The sequence below is a fragment of the Astyanax mexicanus genome, chromosome 9 (assembly GCF_023375975.1).
Source record: "Astyanax mexicanus isolate ESR-SI-001 chromosome 9, AstMex3_surface, whole genome shotgun sequence".
NCBI classification, from domain to species: domain Eukaryota; kingdom Metazoa; phylum Chordata; class Actinopteri; order Characiformes; family Acestrorhamphidae; genus Astyanax; species Astyanax mexicanus.
In genome coordinates this window covers 22,228,651-22,255,242 of record NC_064416.1, presented here as the reverse complement: position 1 = coordinate 22,255,242, position 26,592 = coordinate 22,228,651, and the positions used below count along the sequence as shown (strand labels likewise).

Genomic DNA, 26,592 nt, shown 5'->3' with positions numbered 1-26,592 from the left:
AGCTACAAATGAAAGCCTTTAAAAAACGGATCATGAAAGTGTGAGAATATGCTTTGAGCTCCTGCAGAAATGAGGAAACAGTTTGTAAAAAAAAGCTCAAGAATAAATGAAAATATTCAACACTACTACTACACACGGCTTTACTTAAATATGTAGTGCTGTATAAACAAAAAAGTTTAAGCTCAGTTTAAAATAAGTACTGTCAAATATTTTATATACAGTATAAACTTTATACACAGCCTTGACAATCTAATGTGATACTAATGGATTTATTTAGCTCCACTGAGCATATGAGAGCACTTTGTTGTTCTATAAATAAAGACTGTAGTTCTGTATCTGTTTTTCTGCATACATTATTATCTTTCTTTCACCCTGCTCTCACAGAGCAGCTATTATTTTGGTGGTGGGTCATTCTCAGCACTGCAGTGACACCGATATTGTGGTGTTAGTGTGTATTGCTGGTATAAATAAATCAGACACAGCAGTGCTGCTGGAGTTTTTAAACACTGAATTCACTTACTGTCCACTCTATTACACAATTTTACCTAACAAGTCCATCTCGTAAATGTAAAGTTAAAGACAGAAGCTCTGATATTTTACTGCACATTTTGTGTTGGTCATCCTCCAGTCCTTTATCAGTGATCACAGGACTCTATACCCACAGGATGCAGAGAAACAGACAAACTGCACTCTGTAATTAAATAACTACAAAGTGCTCTTATATGGTTAGTGGAGCTGATTAAATGCACAAAAAAAAAAAAGTAAAATATAAAATAGCCATTAGACCGTACCTTGACCTTGACTCATTATGTATATTTAGCCAGGCCAATAATTGTCCCTGAGAACCTTGAGAAGCTAATTAATGCCTTCAAAGCTGTAAAAAGAAATCAAAGTGCTTCCAGCACATCATTTTTACGGTTCTTGGTGCATTAGGACAGGTTAGTCAGGTCAAAAACTGTTCTTAAGAATAGTGAGGATCACAAAATGAAGTTAATTGGTGCCTACAAAGCAGAATATGCCTATAAAAATATATCAAAGCATTTCTAGCTCGCAATTGCCATCGTTTAAAATTTCATTAGAAAATGGCAGTCAGGGGAAGTGTGGAAGTCAATGTTAGATCAAGAATACACAAAAAAATGTATGAGAAGTGGTGCAGTGTTGTTTGAACAAACATCCTTACCTGCAAACCAGTCCTAAAAATCCAAATCGAAATCCTGCAGAGCATAATTTAGTTAAACTAGAGGCAAATGCTGTGAACTGCTAAAGTAACATCTGCCTGACAAGGGTTAAGAAATAAAGTGCAGTTAATATAAAAAGAGACTCCAAGATGGAATTTCTTTCAGACACTTTTAACCAAGTTTTTACAGACCACGTTAGTAAAGATGTGTTCTGTTTTTCAACAGCTAAAATCATATAAAAAAAAAACTGGTGTTGTTCCCTGTAATTATCAGTTTTAATAAGAACACAGGTTTTAAGCAGTGCCTAACCTTTCAGTTGGGTTAAAAAAAGGTTATAGCTGGTGTAAAAGGTGCTGTGAACCACGGTCCAAGACAATGGATCAAAATGTGATCTGATTCAAAGATGTGGTCTTAATTCAGATCAAACAAATTATTGTTTGGTTTGTTTGCAGTGGGAGAACACTTTTTTTTTGGATGGCTTGGACTTTAATGGTTTACACCAATCACTGGAAGTTAAGGCAGGTTATCCTCACTCATTAAACAACAGAAGAAGAAAAAGAACTGTGCTAAAATTGATCCCCCCTTCCTGTATTTACTGTAACTGTAGATTAACCCTTAATTATATACAAATAAAAGGAATCTGAGGGTAATCTGTTACACTTATATATGCTACACATGCACTCAGAGGAATGCATGATTCTGGCTGTGAGGAGGAATTCAGCAGCACACCTCCTGGAAAGGCAATGTACCGAATTGATAATATGCTGAAACCAATTTATGGTAAACATAGGCAAACACAGCCATCTAGATTTTAACTAATTTTACAGAGCATTTATGTTTATGGCTTTCAACTGACACTTTTTAGTAGGAAGTCTTGCACAATGACTCTTCCAATTAGACCCCAGTCTTCCATAAGGTGTGGTAGCACTTTGACAACCAGTGGTGTTTCCAGGGCAGCATACCAATCACAGTGGGATCCCCTAAACAACTAATCATGCCAAATGTGATTTATACAATGTAAAAAAAACATGAATCATGGTTCAGACTTTGATTTGCACTTCAGGTGTGAAAAAGTTGTGTGAAATACACCTGGGCTGGATGGCATATGCAGGCTTACGCTAAAATGCTTGGCTGAACAGCTCACCAGTATGTTTCAGAAACGCAGTCATCATCTTTTCAGGAAAGAATCCTCTTATGACCCGAGGCCAATTGCTCTGACTCCACGATAATGAAGGTGTTTGGGAGGTTTTTTTTAAACTTGGGTGTGTGTAGCACCGTCTCTCAGCAGTTTGCTTACAAGCCAGGCAGGTGTGCAGAAGATGCAAAGCTGTTTTTGACAGATACTATTCATAAGCACTTGCAAGTCCCTAAAGCGAAGGTGCGATTGCTTTTTGCTGATGTCTCCTTCGCTTTTAATACTCTGCAGACTTCTTACCTGAGTCAGTCAGTGTAGCTATGAGTGCAGACGATACAATCCCCCAGACACTGCTTTCTGTTACTCCCAGAAAAGCAACAACAAGCATGCAAAAGTTTGGAAGCCCCAAGAGTTTCAAACTCTCTGATAACTCTTACAAAGGTCTCAGACTTTAATTAGCTTGTTAAGGCTTTGTCTTGTTCATGGTTATCATAAGAAAAGGCCAGGAAATGCATATTTATTTCAAAGCTTTTAAAAGTTCTTCACTCCGTAAACTTTGTTCCAACAGCCATGGACTTCAGCAGACATGGATTTCTCTAAACAGCTGTTTGGCACTCTGAACAAAGAAGTAGAAGCCTATTAGGAGATAGAAAGGTTTTGTTTTTTTGGGGTCACTGTTTCCTCAGTTCAAAATGCACTCAATAAATGGCAGTCATGGTAAAATATGTAAATTAAATAAAGAGGGTGTTAACAGAGATGTTATTAATGAGCGTGCTGACAGCTGGTTAAAACACCCCTAGAACTGCTCAACATGGCATCTGTTTACAGATGAATCCATGCCCTTCAACAAAAAGAGCCATATGATTGGAGATAACTGTTATAGGGCATTGCTTAGATGGGCACCAAGTGAACAACAGTCTTGTCAATAAGGATTTTGGTGCTCTTAAGTACTGACCATACAAGGCGCTTTTACACTGGCATGGTGCCGGTGCTGGTGGCAGGTTCCCGAATGGTTCTTTGCGTTTCCACCGCAAAATCACAGGTTCTGGGCCAGAAAAGCCGGTTCCGTTCTGGCCCTACAACCTTGCTGGTCTGGAACCAGCAAACCTTTGATGCGAGCGGCCAAAAGGGCGGGGCTAAGTTGTTTACAAACCTCACCTCAATTCACAGCTGAAAGCAGCAGAAGCAGCTAAATGAATAAAAATGAATCAACAGTGGCCCACCGAGGACAGCAGCAGAAGTTTCAAGAGGAGCTCTGGTTCGAAGTTTAGACCAAAAAGGTTATTTTTTTTCTTTTTTTTTCTTTTTTTTACATTGGATAGGTCTCATTTGTTGCCGTTTGGGTTGAGACTGCAGTTTAATGAAAGAAAAAAATCCTCATTTATTTATATTTATGAATAAGGGATTATCTACAACAGATTACAGATCATACAGAAATTGCTAGCATAATCTGTTGAACCCATTGTGACATTTTGGCTCAACACCGGTTATTTTTCTTGTTATGTTGTTTAATTGGTATAAGTAGTCTGCTTCATCTTTCTGTAATTGATTTAAAAGTTTGAACTATATAAAAAAGTTTTCAAACTGCAGACAAAACCTTATATTTTAGTCCAAATTACACCCTAAAACACTTTCTGTGCAGGTTCTTCACATTTTCACATCACAAGCATGGTTCTTCATAGAACCAAAAGTGATTATTCAATGGCATTGCTAAAAGCATCTTTATTTATAAGTTTACAGGTGTAAAATCTAATATTTAGGTGGTAAAAGCTAGTATAAATGCTTCAAAATGAAATCTGCTCGCTTGTATTAGAGGTCAGGACGTGAGTTTGAAACATCAGTGTTCTCGTATTTGCCGTACACTGTGCTTTTACAGCACTGCTTTCAGTGTTTCACATCGAAGACAAAAAAAAGTAATACAGTCAGTCACGATAAGCGGGAGCTCTCCTTGATCATAACCTCCTCTTAATCCAAGAGTCTGCGTTTGTGGCCTACGCTCAGGCTGGTGAGGGCCAATGATAAAAGGGCTGGCTTGAACGCGCCTGACATCATCAGCAGGATCAGCGAACTAATGCCATCAGAGAGAGAGGGAGAGGAGCCCGAGCCGAAATGAGAGGGAGATGGCGATAAGCAAATCTGATGGAGGGGGCTGTTGCCTTCCATTCTGAGGAACTCATCTAATTTTATCTGTCCATCTTCTCCGTCGTGGCACAACAGCTCCCAGCCCTCAGCAAAGGAGAAGAATCGGGGGGGGGGAAGAAAGAATCTGTTTTCAAGCCTTTTCTGAAAATGACTTTTGGCAGTGACTCATAATTGTACGATTCGTGCAAAAGGGACGAACAAAGAAAGGAACAAAAAGGACGCTAATGATTACGATCAAACCCTACGTAATGGATATGTGTTATTAAGTTTTTAATATGGACTGCTCCGAGGGCCAGAGGCTCATGGAGCCAGAGAGAGAGTGAGTAAGAGAGTGAGAGAGAGTGTGCCAGGGCTCACGTGAGCAGCGTCAGAAGCCTCATTTCATTGAATGACACCTCAGTTTTGTGATGGCTTATCAGCCGTGGGATTAGTCCCGCTACAACTGGTCGGAAATCCATTCTCGGGGGCCGTCTTATCTTCCCTGCCTACAACCCTCCAATCTAATCGTGCAAAAGTGAAGGGGAGGGGGAGAGAATGTAACCTTAGCAACCAGCTGCCAGGCTACATCTGTGCATACGTTCATGCCACCTGCATCAAGGCAGGCATATTTTTATTGTGAGACTGTTATTTTTACCTTTAGATTGAAACATGTAAACTTCAGGACCCTCGGAACTTCTCAGGGGAGAAGCTGGAGGAGGGGGGTGGATGTATGTGTCTGTGGGTGGTGGAGATGAAAATACTAATTCAGAATGATAAAACGGACCACCGCCTCCTGCCCAGACATCCCTTCAACAAATAAAAAAGCGGGTTTAGACTCCTCGGCCAATCTCCAGCTACCGCAGCAAGGCTATTTAGAGATATGTTAAAGGTTAGGAAATCCATAATAAGAAGTCCTTATTACTTTTCAGCAAATTCCGAGTCTCTCACAGTCATCTCCATAATCTTCATTTCAAGACACCTGGAAACAGCAGGAATAAATCAAAAGCTCGTTAAAATGTAGCTCTCCACTTTATTTCCCAGACAGTCCAAAAGCATATCAAACAGAAAGAGAAAAAAAGAAAACACAAATGTAGTTCTTTTCTTTATTTATTTTGTCCTTCTCAAAGGAAATACCGGCAGAACAGCACATGCTCACAGAACACTCACAGACACCAAGCTCTGATTTCAGACCACCATTACGAGCTGAGCGAATATCAAGCGGATTAAAATCAGAAAAAGCCACTGCAAGCACCTTCACACTGCAACATGCCAAGGACACCATCGCCGTCCTTACTGCCTTTTTTCTTTTCAATAGCCACGACAATTTCACTTCAGCTAATACGCTTCCTGAAGCTGTGTATCCTTTTATTATTTTCATATTCAATTAAAAATCCACAGAAAAAATGTTATTAGTTTTTTAAAAATGATCATTTAGAAATATGATGCTGAAAAATAAGGGGGTTGTTGATGGGTTTGGATTTATTAAATCTAAATCAAAAATAGGAAATGCAGAAATGCAGATGCAGAATCAAAGTATCAAAACAGAAACATCAGGAAACATCCTATCTGACACTGTGGCATGTTAATTAACCCTAAAGGCTTAACAAAGAATAATGTAGAATCTGTTTATTGCATTAAAAGGCTAAACATCTGATAAATGTGAAAGTACATACAATATGAAATGCTAAAATCTTCAATATGCTGTTTGCTTTCAGTCATGGCCTTACATAAACAAAATTGTATATTGCTTTATTGTAAAGCCAACACTGAATTTGACTTAAAAGACCACATGACCCTGAAAAATTTGTAGGATTTTCCAGCTATTGTAGTTTAGCCAAATATACAATATCTACTGTTATTTTGTACCAAAATAACCAACATAGGTTATTTTATGATTTCTAATGTTAAGGTAAACCCCTTCCATCACTGTTAACATTTAAAAATTAATGCAATGTGACCACATTTGCTACAAATCAATGCATGAGATATTGTACAGAATTATAGCTAACTACTAATTTACCTTGAGTGAATATGACTGTCAGCTAATTTAGCTATTGTATATTCAGGCCACAGTAAGTTTTTTTTAATTTCCTATTTTGTTATTTAAACACAAAATGGAAAATACGCAAACAGCCTGTTATATATTTTCTGCATTAGTTTTGTAAACAAATAGCAATACAAATATATATATATATATATATATATATATATATATATATATATATATATATATATATATATATATATATTTGTTTTCTGATGTTGGATTCTCAATTGAATATGAAATAAAGCAATACTCTGATTTTCCTGTGCTCTGAGATCTTTTTTTTTTGCTTCATTATAGAGGGAAAACAAACATTTAGCCTTTTTTCTTCTTCCATCTCCATCAGCATTGCAATTAATAGCTGAAAAACAGAGCTGCCACATCAGCGTAACGAGCTCCAGCACTTTCAAATCAGTCTCTTTACGCTGGCACAGATTTCATTCAATGTTTATCAAATGAAATGTGGCAGTGGAGCAGCAAAGGTTAAAGCAATAAGCAGGAATAGGCAGGTTGGTGATGGATGTAGCAAAAAGATGCAGAAGATAAAGGAGAAGATAAAAGAAAATGTATCTCACCAGATTACCAGGCAGAGCTCACAGTACAGCACAACTGGAATCAGATTAATGAGCCACAAAAGTGGCTGCGAATAAAACAATTTCAAACGCTCGACCCGTCAACTCTGTTCTCTCTTTGTGGAGAAACAGCACAATAGATGCAATGAGCTGTATAAAGCAAATACAACAGAGAACATTACTTCAGTAAAATATCAATGTACATTACAAACAACGATGCCTGACGAAAGTCATTATAGCATCAGAAAAATTACCACTTAGAACAGAATATCTGAATATCACATTTGTGCCATAAACAAAACAGTGACTGCTTTCTACATATAAATATGAACGAGGATGATGGCACTGGGTTCACAACAAAGTGCTTTTCAGGGCTACCTTTCAGTATCAGCAACACTGTTCTAAGTGCATGACTAATCCTGTTGTGGACTGGTCTTAGATGTATGATTAATCTTGTTTACAGATAAATCCTGGATGCAGCAGTAAAACGTCAGTAGTGTAGTGTGTTGTATGTAAAGTGTCTTTTGTGCTCTTTATAAATAAATAGACGACTTGTTAAGGGTCCACAAATGGAGGTTGTCTGATTTGCTCTCTGGACTGGACTGATGCGTGTGCAGTCTTTAAGTGTGGCCCAGAGAACGCGGTCGTGCCTCCGGGCACAATGGCAGATGAAACAGTTGTAAAGCATCACTCTGCTTGAAGCGTGGGCTTTTATGTGGAACAAATGTTGATGCATTACAACTCGCTTCCCCTGGCCACGCTCTCTGCTCGCGCTCTGGCACCAGGCCAGGCTCTGTAAATGCATTGTGTTGGCTGCAGGGAAAACATGGACTGGTGTTGGTCCTGACTTCATGCTCTGAGCTCTGTTGTCAGATAAAAGTGCCTTGTAGGAGTCTGCGGAGGAGAACATGGTCCTGTCTGTGCTTTTAAAAAGCTGGTTGGCTGGATTCATTAGTCTCTCTTGCTCCTTGCAGGCAGAGAGGATGAGCTGTTTAATGCGACGTGGATGAGCAGATAACACTGGAACTTTCTGTAAGGCTTCTAAGCCACAACAGAGAGAACAGGTGTTGCTGATCCGTCCGCCATTCCTGCAAGCGCTGTAAATTATGCAGTGAAAGTGGACTCAGTCTTCATATTCCACAGCAGAACTGGTGTCAGCCGGTGTAAAAACAGAGATCTTTAGGATCCTCTCAGTAATGAAAATTGATGGTGAGATGTTTCTTACTGTTTTTTTTTTTAGCGGTATCAGGTAGTCAGGTAGGGGCTGTAAACCTGTGTGAACACGTTTGTCGCCCAAATGATATCCCTCTGAATGCCTTCAGAGCATCAGGACAGTGGGAGGACAGTGGGAGAAGCTACACCGTGCTGTGTATCAGTTCTTTAGCATTCTGGCCATGTGTAGGCTTCTTCTCATCACAAGTGACCTCTGTATCCATCTTCTCTGTGCTTGAGCTTTTAATGTCTGGCATCACATCAGTTGTAGCATCTTTGCTGATCTCCAGAGCTTTCCTAATATCAATGCACTGTCTCATGATCTCCTTTTCCAAGCTTGGACCATTCTCGTTTTCTTTCACTCCCTTTTCATCCATTTTCAAGTGGTCACAGTCCACAAAGTCTTTTTTCTCTGTGTTGAAGTTTGCTTCATCATTGCGTTCCTCCCCTGTGTCAATCACACCTTCGCTATCTTTGAAAATGGGCTTGTCCATGTCAGTGTTTTCCAAACACGTGCTGTCCGTAGCCTCTCTCTCCTCATCCAGAGTGTTTTTGTCTCTGCAGAGTTTGTGGTCAGCAGTTCCTGAGTTGATGTTTCTGATCATCTCCCTGGTGCCATTGCCAATGTGAGCGGCTCGGGGGTCTCTGGCCATACTACAGGCTGCAGTGTTAAGAGTTGAGAGGGTACGGTGGTGACCGGCTTGTCGCTGGCATCGGTACAGGCCGCGGAATGCTGAGCGGAACTTCTGGGACATTAGGTTGTACACTACAGGATTGATGGCGCTGTTGGCGTAGATGCAAGTCCGGCAGAAGAGCAGGAACCAGGCATCCAGATACGGCTTGCTGACGAAGGAGTTGATAAGCACTAGCGTTCTGTATGGCATCCAGAGTAGAGCAAAAAGGATCACCACCACAGCCAGCATCTTAGTGACCTAAGAAAAGGGTAAAACACAGTAGAAACCCACTGTTAATAAAGGTAAAATTCTTATAAAGGTACAAAGGCATGAATCTTACAAAAGAGGTTGTTCATGTGTTCTTTTACCCTGAAAAAGAAACATCTGACTAGTTAAAAATGTTCATTATGATAAAATCACTCATTTGGTCCAGTATTGTCACAGTCTAAGGAATATTTCCATCACTATACCGTCAATGTAACACAAAAACCCAGCCATTTAGCCATCTTTGTATGACTGTGTTATTTGTAGTTCAAAGATGCCAGGTAGGAAAAGCAGTGGCCACCTAATGAGGGCTAACATCTTTGTGCCACCCTGAAAATGTCCACTACAGATCTGGGAAAAATCAAATGTGACAGGGACACTTAGAACTTGATATCTTGATATCTTGTCATCTTGTTAACAAAATTCAACCACCCTATTTTTTTATAATTTGGCTTTAACAATATTCTAACTGTTCCACCTGATTATATCTTAACTGTTTTAACTTTGGATGTTTGGGTGGGTTTTTTATTTATTTTTGGCCTTTTTACATTCAGGTTTATTTATGCACATTTTTAAAATGCACAAAAACCTAATGGATGGAAAATTTGCTAATGATGGTGTAGATGTCAGACGAAATACGTCAAAAAAGGAAGAAAACCAGCTGATTCCCTAAAGAGGCTTCATCGTTTATTATTGGAGTTAATTAAAGACCCATCAATTGAAATGATCTTGAGGGATTCTGAAAATTCTTCATTCATACTTCTCCGAAGATCCCATTTTGGCACCATCAACCCTAGAGGCTGCTATTACAGACTTTGCCACTATAGGTGATAAGAGTGCAGCAGGCAGTGACCACGGTTTGTGAGTCAGTTATGTTTGTGAGTAATACACACAGAAGTCTGTAAAGTCTATTACAGAGCACTTTCCGGCGCTGCTAACTAAATATAACGCCACCACTCAGGGAAAAAATATAAAGAGCGAGGGCAAAGAGCATTTTTCTTCACTGTTCTGCCCACTGAAGCTAAGCAATGGTCATTTTTCAAAGTGGCAAATTTACAGCTTGTGTTATCAGGGCTTTGAAAATTCATGTTTAGATGTCATGGTGGATAATGAACATCCAATTCCCAGCTTGTGGAATGACTGCTGATTACTGGCTGTGATCATCTCTGAAAATGACTGTCAATGACTGTCAATGACCAAAGCCATAAGTACAGCCAGAGCGCACAGTGGAACTAAGCCGCTCAGGATTTTAATGCAACAACTGTGTTTCCAAATGCTCTATTTGCTTTATTTTTCTAGAGCAGTCCCTGATCGCCCCAAGAATTCCTTTGAGCAGATGTTTCTGAGAGAAAGCTCGAAGCTAAACTGATAATAATGACCGCTGAAGAGCCTATCCATCTTACATCTCACCCATTGTGATATTTTTTTAGATGACAAAAGCACTGTAAAAGTCCTCTTTTGAAAAGAACAAGGCATGTCTATTAAATTCTGATTATATTACATTTTACAGCCCACACTGTGTAATAGAGTAATTACTACCTCACCTGGTCCTTTTTGCACACTGCAAAATTTGCACACTGTCTTGTTATTTATTATTCTTTGTCTGTATGGTGTTGTATTGTCTGTTTGCACTTTTGTACTGTTGCACTATTGTTCTGTCTACACTGTGTTTATGTGCACCATGGTCCTTGGAGGAACGTTGTTTCGTTTCACTGTGTACTCTGTATATAGCTGAAATGACAATAAAAACCACTTTGACTTTGACTTTGACTTTGAATGAATAAATTGGTCGTCCGTTTTTAAAGTATTAGACATGAAAGAGGGAATTCTTTTTTAAAAGGTGCAATGCATTTTTTAAAAGGAATGCATTTATTCAGCATTTTATGTTGTTCTTTCATGTAAAAATAATATAGGTTGGAGTGAAAAATGTTTGGATGCAGTGTTACAAGCCAGTTTACAACTCTTTTATTTTAATTTAGAATAAAACTTGTTGGGTGCTGAGTGGTCAGGCGGTCTAATGCGCTGCCACTATGAGCGGGAGGTCGCAGGTTCAAACCCCCGCTCATGCAGCTTTGCCATCAGCTGTTGGCACTCAGAGGGAGCAAAATTGGCTCTGCTCCCTCTGGGGTGGGTAGATGGCGCTCTCTCCCCATCACACTTAAGGTGGCGCTGGGCGGCACGAGGCGTCTGTGAGCGGATGAATCGGAACCTAGCCGCTGTGCTTTCCTCCGAGCGCGCTAGCTGCTCAGGCAATGATTAATCCGCAGCAGCTCGAAAAAAGGGGTGATTGACTTCACACGTATCGGAGGAGGCGTGTGCTCGTCCGCATCCTCCGAAGGTCACGGGCATCACCGGTGATGGGGACGCACAAGGGGTGGGACAATTGGATATCCAAATTGGGAGAAAATGGGGAAAAATCTGAAATAAAATCATAAAAAAAAAAGAATAAAACATGTTGGCTTTCCTTTTTACGGAGAAAGGGTGGTTTACAGCAACCAGATTCAAATATTATAGCATATTGTTATTATTCCTGAATATTACTGAATAGTTTTGCTATGCTCTTGTTATGTCCTCTCAGCACAAGATAGCTTTGAGCCTTTTTCTTGTTTGTTTTTTGTTGTATTTTACTCCAGTTTTGCTTAGCTAAGGTAATCCAGTTTGTTTTTTGCCACTGGTGAGAAAAGTTGGAAAAGGCTAGCTTTTCTTTTTGTTCATGGAACTCTGTTTTATTTATTTTTTTCTTGTTTTGGCTTTCTTCTGTTTATGTTTTCCCTCTTGATTTTGTCTGATTGGTTGTTTAGACCTTTCTGTCTTTCACTGTTTGTAATTTACAACTCTGCTCTGCCTGTACTGTTGGTTCAGTTTGCAGAATACACTATTTAACATACTATTAATCTTTTTATCTGCGAGCATCTGATCACTTCTTTGTGCATTTGCTGCAAATTCATTTTAAATAAAGAGACACCAAAGTTTAAGTTTCAATGTATTATACAGCAGTGCCTCTTTGATGATCAGTGAACATTTCTAAAACTGCAGTGAATTGTGCATTTGTATGCACAAAACACTGAGCAATAGCACAAATTGTCCGTAGCAAGGGAGACAGATGGGATTAATGGATCAGGATGTTTTGAACATAACTGGTCGTATGTAATGCAGCCGCATTAAATTATGCTTAATTATTCACGAACAAAATATCCGCACACCTTTCGTGACTAATAAGCTTTAGCGTTTGATTACTGCAGGAAGCTGTGTAAGTCTGGTATGGCAGGCTTGAATGCACCTCTGTACCGCTGTGAATCTCTGTGCAGAGAACATGTCAGGGCTATCTTCGTAAGCTTTAATTAAAAACATAAGTGGTCAGTCTTCTATTCCCAGACAGCCTGTGAATGCATAAGCATTTCTGGGCATTTACAGTTACGCCTGAGAGAGAAAGAGAGAGAGAGAGAGAAAGAGTGAAAAAGAGACAGAGCAAGAGAGGGCGAGTGTAGCACATTGTCATACACCCTGTGGCTTTGTGGCCATGGTGACAGTGCATATGTTGGCAGCGTAGAACCCCAGGGAGAGGGATCTAATAAAATCACGTCAGACTCTGCTGTTCAGTCTTTTAGTTTTACTATTCGCAGCCAATAACGCAACCTTCTCCCACCCTCTCTTCTCCTTTGTGTTTGTCAGAATAGTAAACACTTTTAACCAAATTACTTTTAGGCCCGTTAGAGCATGGCATCCGTTTTAGGCCCTGCTTGCGTTTATTAACAGAACAATGCCCTGGAGGAAAGACACAGTCGAACAAACACTACAAATCTCTCTATTGACATATGAATAAAAGGACTCTCCCGAGGCTAAATGCTATTTATCATCCAACACGGGAGATAGAGTGACGACCGGCGAGAGAGAAAGCGAGAGAGAGACCTTCAGCGATCGTGACAAATTCTCAGCACGACCACGCACCCTAATTGAGGCGGCACGGGCCTGGGAGGAGCTTGTTTAATTAACAAAACCGCGAGATAATGAGCGTGACTGGCTGTGACATTTCGGAAAATACATCTGCTTATTGGGATTCCTCGTCAGCCAGAAACAAGGTCTTAACATGACAGAAACAAAGCAGTCTGCTCCTCACGATTAGGTTGAATAAAGAGAGAGCGGCTGCCATGCGATGGCACTACCAGATCCGCAGTGCAGATAACTTCACTCAGACCTGCAGATTAAGCTCCAACCACTGTAGTTCTGTGGGCATCTCAGAGCTTACTGAACTTCACGAACTGCTGAGATAATCGAGTGATCAAAGGGGTTTGGAGGTGCGGGGGGTAAAGAAGTGAGCAGGACAAAGCGGAAAAGTGAGAGAGAAAGAAAGAGAGAGAGAGAGAGAGAGAGAGGGAGTTTCTTCATGATCTTCGAGAGCAGAATCATCAGCGGCATTAAGCATACTTCAGCGAGCGCCACAAATCATATTATGCAAATCTTCTTCTCAAGTGGAGCTCTCTTGTATCTTCAAGATTTTGATCTATGCCACACACAAGCGAGCAAGAGTGTGAGCCCACACACACACACACACACTCATGGACGTGCCCACCAAGATACAGCGTCGCACATACACATCTGCCCGCCCACACACAAGGTCAGGGAGAGTTCTGGGTAACTCTTCATTGAAAGAGTGACAGCTATGAGGAATTTACGACCCAACTCCACAGCCCCGAACAGTCATTAGAGGATGGGGACTGGTGAGAAGGGTTATGAATATAGCCTCCCGTGGCTGGGCTCCAACCCTGCCAGATCATTACTGCAGCCTTTGTTTGTGGGGGTGTGATTAAGCAAGTTAGCGGAAAATGACTGCATAACTAAAGGCAACAGATATCATTTCATTTCTTTTGAAGTGTGTGTGCACAATAGGGATGCTTGCGGACATTCAAATATATGGCTCATTATAACTCATCTTATTAGTCACTTACTGAATTATGTATTTAAATAATGCAGGCATCATATATGGAGATAAAATCGGAATTAGAATTATAGATGTATTGTTTCAAATACAAAATAGAAAAATGGCATTCACCCACAGTATACTCACTGTCTAATCAATTGCCATATCTAATACATTGGCTCACCTTGTATATGTGCAATATTAATGTTAGTTCAACTGAAACTGCATAGTTTGCCTTTTCACCCCTGAAAGTTTGGACCAGAGTCTACACCAAGATTCATGTTTTTGTTGCATTGTGTACACTTGGTCCGGTTAGTTTTGGTTTCACACTGCAGTTAAGTGAGCAGACTAAAGAACTTTACTACATCCTGTTGTCATCACCTAGATGGGCTGCATCTCCTTATACGTCATATTGATTAGTTTATATAATGCTATGTGTTTGGCGAGTTGCTTTGCCTGGTGTTGGTGATAAATTCTAGCTCTCTGTCAGAATCTGATTCCCATTTGTGGACATGCAGGAGAATGAGTGTTAAAGTTTATCCTCAGATTCATTTTATTTCTGTTAATAGTAGGTTTGCCACCTTTCAGAAATGAAAATAAATGGCCCCAACCAAATAAATAGATAATTACAAATATATGTATATATATGGGCATTTGTGGAAATAAAGAACAAATCGCTTCACATGTTAGTTCAATGCAGGAGGCAACATTTAATTGCCAAATAATTTACAGGATGGATTGCAAACGCTAGTTTATAGGTAAAAGTTAATCTACAGTTACAGTAAATGAATTAATTCCCAGTCAAACTGTGTCCGTATTGCTGTGTGACATAAGTTGAAATGAAGCATAACACCTATTTTTTTTCCTCTGGTTTGTCTAATGTTTAACTTCCTGTAATTGATCCGTAAATCTGAACCATCTAGAAAAGTGTTTTCACACTGCAGACTAACCAGATCATGTTTCAATAGATCTGGAGCAAGACCTTTACTTTCATTGGACCATTGAACTCTGGTTCTTTAGTCTGGAACCTTTGGTACCTGCTACTTTGGTTTAGACTTAACTGAAAGGTCTGCAAGTCTGGTAGGTATGAAAGCACCCTTAGTCCTAATGTAGTTCCTTAATAATGTGTTTAATTTCATACACCTAAAATACAAAAATAAATCAGTTAACAAAACAATATTCAATGTTTTGTTCGTTATTTATACAAATATAAAACATTTTATTTTTATTTTATTATTTTATTGTTAAAATACTCTCTAGAGCACATCAGGCACTATCACAACGCTTACAGCACCCTGTCACAGTCTACTGTGATATGAGCTTCCCAGCTCATCTGGAAGAACAAAGGCAGCTAGTTTAATGATTGCGCTTAATGTCTCCGCAGGGATGCTAATAATGATCTGTAATAGAGAAAGGTAATCAAACTGATAGAGCAATAGAGCAAGGCAGGGCGCGTTCTGTTACAGGAAGGGCTCACATCAAGAGGGCTTTAAGTTGTGCTTTGATGTATAAATAATAGTGTACGTGACTGTGTTTGGGATAAAATGCTCAGATGTGCTTTTAGAAGCCAATTTACAACCCTGTTATTTTACCCTTAGAATGAAACAGACTGATATTCCTTTACAAAGACTAACAAAGTTTACTACTATCTTTGTTTAGTAGACAAGTAGTTTAAATAACAACTTTTATCAAGTGGTTTAGCAAAAACCCTTAACAAAAGTCTGGGCAACAATAAAGTTGAGTCAGTAAGAACAGAAATAAAGATTTTTTTTTTATAAAAGCTAATTTTGTTTAACAGTGTAGGGCTTGTGAAAACATAAGAGTTCAAAGTTTATTAACTGATTTAAATTACCACAATGTATCTCAGCATCCACATAGCACAGCATAGGCTACCCTTGTACGCACTATAGCAACAGCAATTTTTTTTTTAAATCATTTTCCCAGTGTTCCCAGAGTTTCTGTTTTCTCCTCTAGCTTCCTCTTTGCATGATGTGGTCCAACAGCCTTTAGCTATTCACTGTTTGAAGTTCATGATATGTTACTTCCTTGTAGTAAATTTTCATTTTTCAACAAAACCATAATCTTGCACCCATACCCACTGCTTTCATGTAAACACTTTCTTAACATTGGAGTGGATGGAGGCCAGTGTTTCAGTGTGCTCTTTTGTCTACGTTACCTACTTCTTCTCCCTCCTTTTAGTTATGTCGTTATAGTCAGACCTACAGAAGTCGCTACAGCCACACTGTGATAATCTGTTCATAATCTCTGTCCTACATAAATCCAATCAGAACCAATTCAGTTCTGTTCTCCTGATCAGATATACGTTTGAACGAAAGTTACCTGCCAGAGACCTTACAAGGGACTTGTAAGAATTTTAAGCCACTCTGTGGTTTATTCAGGTGGAAGTAAAGGAGTGAAGGATAGAAGGAGGGAGGGAGGGCTTCTGCTACTACGAGAAGAGTAAACAGAGAAGAGTACAGCCAGAGTGCAGACTGCTGCAGTGGCCACATTCTGACAATAAGAGCAGCACTACACTCTTCCCTGCAGACAGAGCTGCACTGAGCTGACTTGAAGTATTGGGTTTTAAAGAAGGAATTCATATGTCTAAGCCTCCTCACATTCTATAATTTATATGAATTAATTTACACTGATTAGCTCTTTTGAAACTCTTTTTTACATTCATGTAATTATTCATCACTCATTCAAACATGTAGAGGAATGTAGTATTTTTTTTTTGCATATTACATAGAGCTGGGCAGTATGCCATTTACTATAGATTCTGTGGTCAGTCATTTCCATAATATTTACAAAAGCAAGTGTAAACCCATGCACATACTGCAATGATTTCGGTACTGCACAGGTTCTTTACTATCTTCTACTGTTTAATGGGTAATATCAGCCTGTCTCAGCTTCCTAGCTTCACAAGCCCAACCCATCAAAAAAAAACTGCAACCTAAACAAATCATGTTGTAGTTGATCCAGATCTAGGCCACCTCTTTTTGTGGACCAAACAAGATATGAGTAAAAGCACCTTTAGATACTTCACAAAATGCACAAATGCTTAGCTCCAATGTGTTGCTAGTTTTTGCATCTGCTTATAAACCCTCCTCACTACTCAGTAAACTTGAGATTTTGGTCAGTAGCTGTGAGATGCTAGTCTGGTTATAAGACACCTCAGCCACAGCCTCTTCATATGAAAACTGAGCTTTACTATCAATTTGCTCATTTGCTAACTTCTAATGCTTTAAAATCCTCTGTCCCTCCACACACCCACTCTCATGCAAACACAACTGGATGGCAGTGTCAAATATATTCTGAATATGCTACATTCATGTTAAGAAACTACAGGATTTCTGGGGTAAAACTGCACTTTCAAGTTCATTGTTACTGTTTTTAGAGACTGCAGTAATAACATGTTTATTTTAAATATATATTTAATACTCATGGTTTGCAAAAAAAAATCTTTTTAAATTTTACTGTGAAATAAAGTTTTTCCCCAAGAATCAGGGAAAGTGTAACTTTTTAAACATTTAAATACCTAAATATAAAAAATAAATACTGCTTACATTCTGAATTTCATGCACACTGATATCTTCATATATTGTTTTATTTTCTTGTGTAAAGCAAACCCTATAGTATCAAAGACCTAATGAAATTAAACTATATAACTTATAAAAAGCTATTTAAATATATAGAAAAAGTGATACACTGTGAAACTGCCCAAATATTGAAAAATATAGAGATATAAGTATTTGGTCACACTGCCAAGCCCTAATATCACTATCACCTAATATCACTATCAAGAATTTCCCCCCGGGGATCAATAAAGTATCTATCTATCTATCTATCTATCTATCTATCTATCTCTCTATCTATCTATCTATCTATCTATCTATCTATCTATCTATCTATCTATCTATCATCTTTATAGTTTTGCCTTGACACAAACCTGTTAGTACATTACATTATTTATGTGCACAATTTTATTTATATAATTTTATATTGTGCTTTTGCAACTTTTTATAAAACTATAATATACGGCATTGACTGCTGATCCTCTAGGAACAGACTTATAAATTAATAATAAATATTAATATCAAAATATTTAAAATGCATTTTGTAGGAATGTAGACGTGCAGTCATTGGGTTATTGAGTATTCTGTACAGATAAACAGGGCAAGGCTAAATTATTCAAGATCAGAAGAGCCACAAACAAAGTCTGCCTTTGTTTTTTTGAGGAAGTGATGAGTAAGACAAAAGTCTTAGGAGAGGTGTATACATTATTCATGGCAAACACTGTGGAGACGCTGTATATATAATTTACAAATCAAATCTTTGCATTTTTAACTGCACCTTGTTTTTGTGGCCAAGGAAAATACCAAAAGACAACCCCCTCTGCATGGTGATATTTAAAATAGCTAGCCCCCTGTTCTGTTCATAGAAAAAAAGCAGTCTGTGTCAGGCTGTTACAGGTAGAGGATGACAGCCGTGCCCTGCATTTGTCCTTTAGGGAAGACTCACAACCTGAAGAAAATGCTCTTTTAATGAACCCAGCATGGCAAGTGGATTCCTACTGTGAAGTCTTACAATCTGTGCAGCACATACATGGCCTAACATAACCAAACCAGCATGTGAAGGAAACAGATATTTTCATACTAGGGGAGCAGTAATAGACAAGGTTGTAAATTGGATCCAATGCAGAGGTTCCGGGATATGATAGATTTTTCATACAGAAAAAATAAATAATAAATAATAATAATAAGTGCCTGAACATGTGCATTGTGTTCATGTGTTCAGGAAAAGCCAGTCAGCTAGCGTTTGTCTATAAGATAAATTGGATATCCACTAGGGCTGTGTATTGGCAAGAAAGATACATATCACAATACAGGAGTTCCAATTCAATATAATCGCGATATACTGTGACACTGTAAGTAAGGAAATTGCTTAAATCAAATAAAAAAATGTCACAGTACAAAATACACACTATCATATTCATAAAATCTGATTTAAAAAAAGTTTACTGTGTATGTCATTCTAACAGAAAATATTTTATGTCAGTTTTTTTCCAGTATCAATCAGCCGTATACAACACAGATTGCTTTGGATCATGTAAACTGAAAGTTCTCAAGTCAAATGTTATTATTATTGTGTCTAAACATGTATTTATTTATTTTTTTATTGACAAAGTATGAACATACTCTTGACTGTATTAACTAAACTGTTAACTCAATAAAGATGAAGAACACAAGCCCACCTGCTTCCGAGAGGAGAGGGCACTCTTTGGTCTCCCTTGGCGACCCTTGACTGCATCCACTGGCTCCTTGCAGCTCCTCCTGAGCGTGGTGGCCGTGACGGTGCCAGAATCGGGTGGGTGGGGCAGGGGGCTCAGGTAGAGGATCCGAGCGATGAGGCCATAGAGGGCGATGGCCAGTAGCAGGGGAATGACGTAAAAGATGGCAAAGTCGATGAGGTAGATTGGCAGATAGAGGTCCCGGGAGACTCGGTAGCCGCACTGCACCCTCCCGTCACTGTTCACCTGGATGTCCACCAGGAAGAGCCAGAGCATGCAGTAGACGCAGGTGAAGGCCCACACCCCTGCAATAATGCGTTTGGCCCTGGAGACTGTGCACACTGTCTGAGCCCTCATCGGGTGACAGATGGCTATGTATCTGAGGCGGGAGGAGAAAACAAGACAAGAATATCAATTGACGCAGAGATGACTTATTATAGCACATTTACACTCAAGGATGAATCCTTGCTGACATTAGACTAAAATGTGTTGTGTATTGGCAAGAATGTAAAGAGTTATAATTCAACATATTGAAATATGCTGCAATGCGGTAAATAATTTGATAGTTTCAACATATGCCGAGTCATATTGTGCTTTGTTGGCATGTTTGCTGGGATGTTAAAAATGTTCAGTGTTCAAGAGAGATATTTTCAAACTTTTTTTTATTTCATAAAAACCTGCAAAAAAATGTTCAGTATTTGGCCTTCGCCCAAGTGTTTTTTAGTTTGTTTTGGCCAAAAGATTGCATCCCTAGTATATAAAAAAACACCATCATATGCATACAATCTGAATAAAATAAAATGTACTTTTTCATCCAATTTTCCATCCACTGTCTGCCACCAAACTTTATATGTAAACTGTGTACTGTGTTTTTGAGAACTACATAATTATATAACATATATTGTAAGTAATATTGTGATGCTTCTGATTTTCTTACCCCTTTAAACCACCTTCTCATTCTCATATTTTTAAAGAGAAATTGATGGTTAAAACTTTCTACAGAAGTCATTTATTGAGATTTACCATGTAAAAAAAACATCCAAAATAACTATAATAATACTATAATAATACTGGGTTTTTATAGCCAAAAAGATACAAATAATCTGAAAATTTTCTTTTGAGGGCAATCAGTCCTTTAAAATCATTATAAGTGATACGTGTTTCTAAAAGGATTTTTCACCAATGCACTGTGCATGACTTCATGTTTATGTTTCAACAATTTGATTATGAAACATTTATTAAATATCTAAGTTCCTTTAAAAAGAAACATCAATAAAATACTCTTTAGGGAATCAATAAAGGTCCACCTGTAGCTGAAGCTCCCTGGCTTGTTGACCATAGAATAAATTTGTATTCAAAGAATCAAGAATGGGCATACAGTATATGACTGATATAACACATAATCAGTTACACTGCACTGCAAATGCATCGATGCATTTTACACTGCTATAACTCACCTCTCCACGGTGAAGGCTGTGATGGAGCAGGAGGACACATTGATGCCCAGATACTGCAGGTAAGTGATGCCCAGACACCCTGCATGGCCGTACACCCAGGTGGCCATCAGGCTCTCTGAGATGTTGGGCAGCCCTGCCGCCACCAGCACCGTTAGATCTGCTACAGCTAGGCTCACCAGGTAGCAGTTGGTGGGTGTTCTCATGTGTCGTGTAGTCAGAACCACCAGGACCACCATAATGTTGCCTACGATTCCAACACCGCACACCAACAGCACCAGGAACACGGACACCGTCTTGTACTCCAGAGACTCGGCCACGCGGTCCCCAGTGCTCAGCAGGGAGATGTTCGAGACTGGGTTACTGTCCAGCTTGGAGCTCACGTTTTCCACCATGTTTTGAGAGCTTGTGTGTGCTTGTGTTAGTGTTGTAGATTCAGTTCAGAAGAAGAGTAAGGAAATGTTTTTACAACCTGTCTTGTTGAATCAGCTTTCCTTCATTGACACCCCTTTCATTATTTCCTTGTAGACTGCTATAATTCCATTAAACGTGACACTTTTGATTGCTGCAGCTAAGTCTCTTGTTGGCTTGTAGGCCTTTTTTGTTGCTTCTTAATGCAATTGTCCATCCGATCGATCCCCCTGAAAATAGAGATTGCAATAGTCAATTGGCAAAATGCCAATCTCCAACACCTTTAAGAGGATTTCACCATCCTGTGCTAATTGCTCAATAATTGCATGCATGTCCATGTCCTCTGGCATAAGTAGATAAGTGTTGTATGTATGACTGTGGATAGCAGACCTTCTCTAGGCTGCAGCCTGCTGAAACAGCGCTGATTAAAAGTCACAATGCAGGAATAACATCTACATCTCTCTCTGTCTCTCTCTCTCTCACAGACACACACACACACTCAGTGCTTCCCTCCACACCTGCTGGGGTCACAGAATTTTTTTTTCAGAAGAAAACTCTTCACACATTATCAACCTGTACCGACGATAAGCTGCCAGAGCAAATTATTCAAATGAGACATTTTAGTGGTACGCTGCATTAGGCAGCAAAAAAACCCTGCAAGTCTTAAAAACACACAACTGCCACAGGCAATCTGCTCACTACAGCAGTAGAAATTAAATACAACTGTTTTCAAGGATTTACACTTGGGGATGGGGCAGTGAATGTTCTATAATGCCTGGCCCATACTGCAGTTTTTTTTATCCTGACAGATGTCAAAAACGTGAGTGATCGCACACGTGAAATCATTTTTTACAGATTTTTCAGTCTTTAATTTTTGTTAGCTAGTGTTTGACCAGCCAACACCTCAGTTTTTTTTTTAATCTCACGGGAGTTTCTCATAAACTGTTATAATGTGAGAGTAAACATGGTGGATGACAGAAAAACATCACTTTGTTGAATAAATGTTTTCAACTCAGAAATAGTAATGTATACTGTTTGCTGTAAAAAAAATCTCTTTATCAAGCATAAAGTTAACACATTTTAAATCCACCCTATTCAAAAAAAAATATATGAGCATGTGTTATATTTAGGCGGCCCAGTAGAGTTAGGCTCTGTTTGGTTTAAATCCTGGGTCATGCTGCTTGGCATCAGCAGCCAGAGTCCGAGTCACCACAATTGGCTATGCTCTCTTCCCATATCACACCCAAACTGATGTATCAGAGAAGGTATGAGCGAGTCTTCACCTTCCTAGGTTTGGAGGCATTACTAGTGAAAGGGGGCGTACTAATAAGGAAATGTGGTAATTGACCTTCCAAATAGAGGTGAAAATGGAATAAAATTTGAAATAATTCGAAAAAAATAAATGATCAATAAACGATCAGGACAAACCTTACTGCTCTGGGACAAGATTAGAGGACTAAAGATTGGATTATATACTTCACATTCTACAGAATAATCTGGAAACTGTATCGAAATCGGGAGATTTTTGAGACTGTCGGGAAGAACAAATCAGCCTCAAAATTGATCTGACCATCCTGTAGTGTTGGCCAGGCATAAGATAACATTTGGGAAGTCCACAGTAATATTATACCAAAAAAAAAAAAAAAAAAGAACATGCTTAGTCCAGAAAATTAAGCTTTCAGATCAATTTAGGCTTCTTAACATGCTCTTCTATCTTGTCATCTGTTGCTGGTGTCACAACACAATAAAATATTGTTACATTGACTAGCTCTATTTAATACAGTACCTAACACGAATCACGATCACAAATCTGAAATTTAAAAGATATACTCTTATAAACTATAAAAAAGTGAAATTTCTCTATTTAATACTTCAGGTTATCTTTAAATAAAGAGTCCACAGTTAAACCTGGGTTTGTTATGAAATTCTCTGACTTTATCTCTACTGGAATGTCTTGAGCATCTTGAGCTAAACACGCTCATTAAGTCAGCAGCTGTCCTCTAAAGAGCATTTTCTTGCCGCGCTGTGATGTCGAGCCTGATTCACAGACTGGCGTTGATGGTGAGGGCCAGGCACGCTGATGAGAGCCTGTGATAAGAATTAAGCTGTCAGTCTTTTGGTCAGTCTCTCCTCAGTGAGTGGGATCCAAGCAGAATCATAAAGTCATCGAGCCATTCAAAGACTCTCTTTCACTCTCTCATTTTCTCTATCTATTTCCCTGTCTGTCTGTCTGTCCATCTGTTTATCTATATATCATATATGTATGCAGTTATATTTGTTACATTTACTGGGTCACCTGCTTAATCATTGTTTTAATAAACTGTTGATCCTGCTTTTGTTGGAGTAACTATCTCTGTTTTCCAGTGGAAGACTGTGAGTGTTCGATTACATTCACCACCCCACCTTTTCCCTAAATCCCAACTCATCCCAAAAATATTGGTTGGTGCACCATCATTCCATAGAACACCATTTCACTGTGTGAAAGCTCAATAGTGGGAGGCTTTATTCCCCTCCAGCCCCCAACAGGTATTACACATGGTGGCAAATGGCTCATGTTTATCTGCTCCATAGTAAAGGTGGGATACAATATTGTGATATATCATATAATATATTGTAAGTCGCTTTGGACAAAAGCGTCTGCCAAATATAATGTAATGTAATGTAACTATATATTTTTATTAAAGCACAGGTGCTCTAAACTCCCAAAGATTCGCCCCAATTTAACTTATTAAAGTTACTGCTTCATTACTCCATTAATTTATTATTATTATAAGTATTTTAAAGAAATTTCTTGTGATATATCCACAGAAATTTGATATCATTGTTATTGTGGGCCACATATCCTGGTAATATTGTATTATGAGAAGCCCTGTGATTCCCACACCTACTCCACTGTAACCAAATAATCAATGTTGAATTCATCTGTCATGTTATGGCTGATTAGTGTCTCTCCCACGATCTGTTTTTGTCTGTATGTCTGTCTCTGTCTGTCTCTCTAGTCATTTGTCTGTCCTTCGATCTATCTGTATTTCTCTGTGTCTGTGTGCATCTTTCTCTCTATGTGTCTGTCTGTCTCTTTCTCTATTTTGCTCTCTTTTGTGCTTCTTTCTCTCTCTTTGTCTATCTCTCCCAATTTATTTGTCTGTAAGTCTGTCATTATCCTAATGTCTGTCCTTTTATCACTCTCCCTTTCACTCAATTTGTCTGTGTGTCTTTTCCCCTCTCTCTGTTTGTGTCTCTCTCACTGTTTATCTGTCTGTCTCTCCGTGTCTGTTTCTCTCTCACTTTTACATGGTCCAAGTCTATTTCTTTCTCTTTTCTCCTTTTTCTCTACCTCTTTATGTCTATCTGTCTTTTTTGGCTTGTTCTGTGTGTGTCTCTCTCTCTCTCTCTCTTACTATGTCTCTCTTCCTCTTTATCTCTTTCTGTCTCATTTCTGTCTGTCTGTCACTCTTTCACTATGTCTCTTTCTCTGCATATGTATTTCTGTTAATCTCTCTTTACTTATGTGATTCTATGTTAATAAAATCTTTTTTATTGTCTGGCTGTATAAATTGTATAAATGTACTTGAAAAACAATGTTTCTTCTAAATGCTGGAGACAAACACACTTTCAATTGGTGAACAGGAAATGAGTATTATATCTGTTAACAACAACAACAACAGCAACAATTATTAATTGATTCATTGTGGTGAAGTAGATTATTTCAGTGGTTAGTATAAACAGTGCGTTATTACATGCTATTCTAAACCAGGAGGAAGCAAATACTGGAGAAAGTACAAAAACGAATACATATGAACACATTTAACATAATTCATTGGTTTTTTTTTTTTTTTTTTAAGAAGAACAGTCACAGTTTAACAGCACTGTATATTTCTCTTCACCCTCACACATGCGGTCAGTGCTAAACCAGAGATAACCCGAGCGAGTTAATAATATAAAACATTTCACAGACAGTAACTAACTTCCCAGCAGCTCCAGTGAAGGCGCGTCTCTTACCATTTTCTTCTCTTGGGTTTGGGATTCATTCAGTCCGTGCAGAGAGCGCTGGGTGGTGTGGTGTCGGCTGTGGAGCGCAGGTGAGAGAGTGAAGAGAGAGAGAGATGTGTGGTTCAGGTGAGGAGGAATGCGGCTCCAGCGGGCAGCGGCGGAGTGGGGAGCTCGCGCGCTCCTGGAGCCGCACTGTTCCGTGGGGACGAGCCGGGAGCGTTTTCTCTGCAACAGCGCTCTCTAGTGTGCGCGCGCCACCAGCGCTGCTGCACTTCACCACTGAACACACCACAAGAAGTAAGGAAACTTGTGTTTGGTATATTATTTTAAAAATAAATCTTATACCCTGGGAAAGCCTGCTAATTTCTCTTTTAAAAGGAGCCAATTTTGTAGGGAGCATGAATTTCAGAGCTGAGTATGTGGATTGCATAAATCTTCTCCAACATTGCCAAATAGCTTGTTCTGCCTGTAATATTAATTCTTGTTTTGAGCTTCTGGTACCCCCAGGTGCTGCCTGTGAGATGTCAGTGGTCAGTCAGTAAGTGTCTGCTTCATGAATCTGCATCATCCCACATTTGAATAATTTGGATCTGAATAGGGTCCATACGACAGGGCAACTTCTGTTCCGTAAAATCAAGGTGCGGCTTTATTTGGAATTGAGCCCTCGTACCACTGAAGGCCAAGATTCCTATAACGGGGGTGTCAGAGACAGGCAATGGCAGAGAGGATTTGGCTATTTTTTTCATGGGTGCAACCCATTTACTCAGCTTTGCTGCTTATCCCCCAAATGCCATTTAGAGGCTTCTGAATAGACTTACAACCCCTGACGTAGAGTTTGGCTTATTATGTAACCATCCCTGCATATATGTAGGCAACAATATATGTATATTCATTTTGCTTTGCATGCTAATCGTATATTTCAACATTGAAGGTGCTACACTAGCATTTTTTATATTCATTAGCATTCTTAGTTAAACTCAGTAACTCATAAAGTAGCACATTACAATATACTAACTCTAGCCTGAAATATTATAATATAGTAAAATACATATCTATGTGTATTTCAAACTACATCATTATTACTGTCACCTTCCCAAAATTACAGCTAAGTCCCAGCATTAAAAAAATAATAAAATGTATCTATGACTTAGTCACTCAAATATATATATATATATATATATATATATATATATATATATATATATATATATATATATATATATATATATATATTCTTTTTTTTTCATTGCACTGAATATCAAAAGCTTAATCTAGTGGAAGACACGTCCTACTCTATTCTGTTGTGATTAATTTTATTATATATTTTTT

The 26,592-nt window shown here is 38.8% G+C and overlaps 1 protein-coding gene across 1 annotated transcript; it reads right to left on the bottom strand.

Moving 5' to 3' along the window:
• Positions 1-6,654: 6,654 nt before the first annotated feature.
• On the bottom strand, positions 6,655-26,316 carry trhr2 (thyrotropin releasing hormone receptor 2). Its single transcript, XM_022679655.2, has 4 exons — positions 25,273-26,316; positions 20,866-21,503; positions 19,373-19,787; positions 6,655-9,194 (listed from the first exon to the last, which is right to left on the bottom strand). Exons 2-4 carry the CDS (start codon positions 21,255-21,257, stop codon positions 8,406-8,408), a joined length of 1,596 nt encoding a protein of 531 aa, XP_022535376.1. The 5' UTR covers positions 21,258-21,503; positions 25,273-26,316; the 3' UTR covers positions 6,655-8,405.
• Between the last annotated feature and the right edge of the window lie 276 nt (positions 26,317-26,592).

What these genes read in the sequence shown, in the direction of transcription:
- trhr2 (XM_022679655.2), bottom strand. Translation starts at nt 21,257, where the DNA reads ATGGTGGAAAACGTGAGCTCCAAGCTGGACAGTAACCCAGTCTCGAAC. An exon ending in ACAGCCTTCACCGTGGAGAG is followed by an intron (nt 19,788 to 20,865) that starts GTGAGTTATAGC and finishes CTCCCGCCTCAG; the next exon opens with ATACATAGCCATCTGTCACC. An exon ending in CCCTCTCCTCTCGGAAGCAG is followed by an intron (nt 9,195 to 19,372) that starts GTGGGCTTGTGT and finishes CCCTTTTCTTAG; the next exon opens with GTCACTAAGATGCTGGCTGT.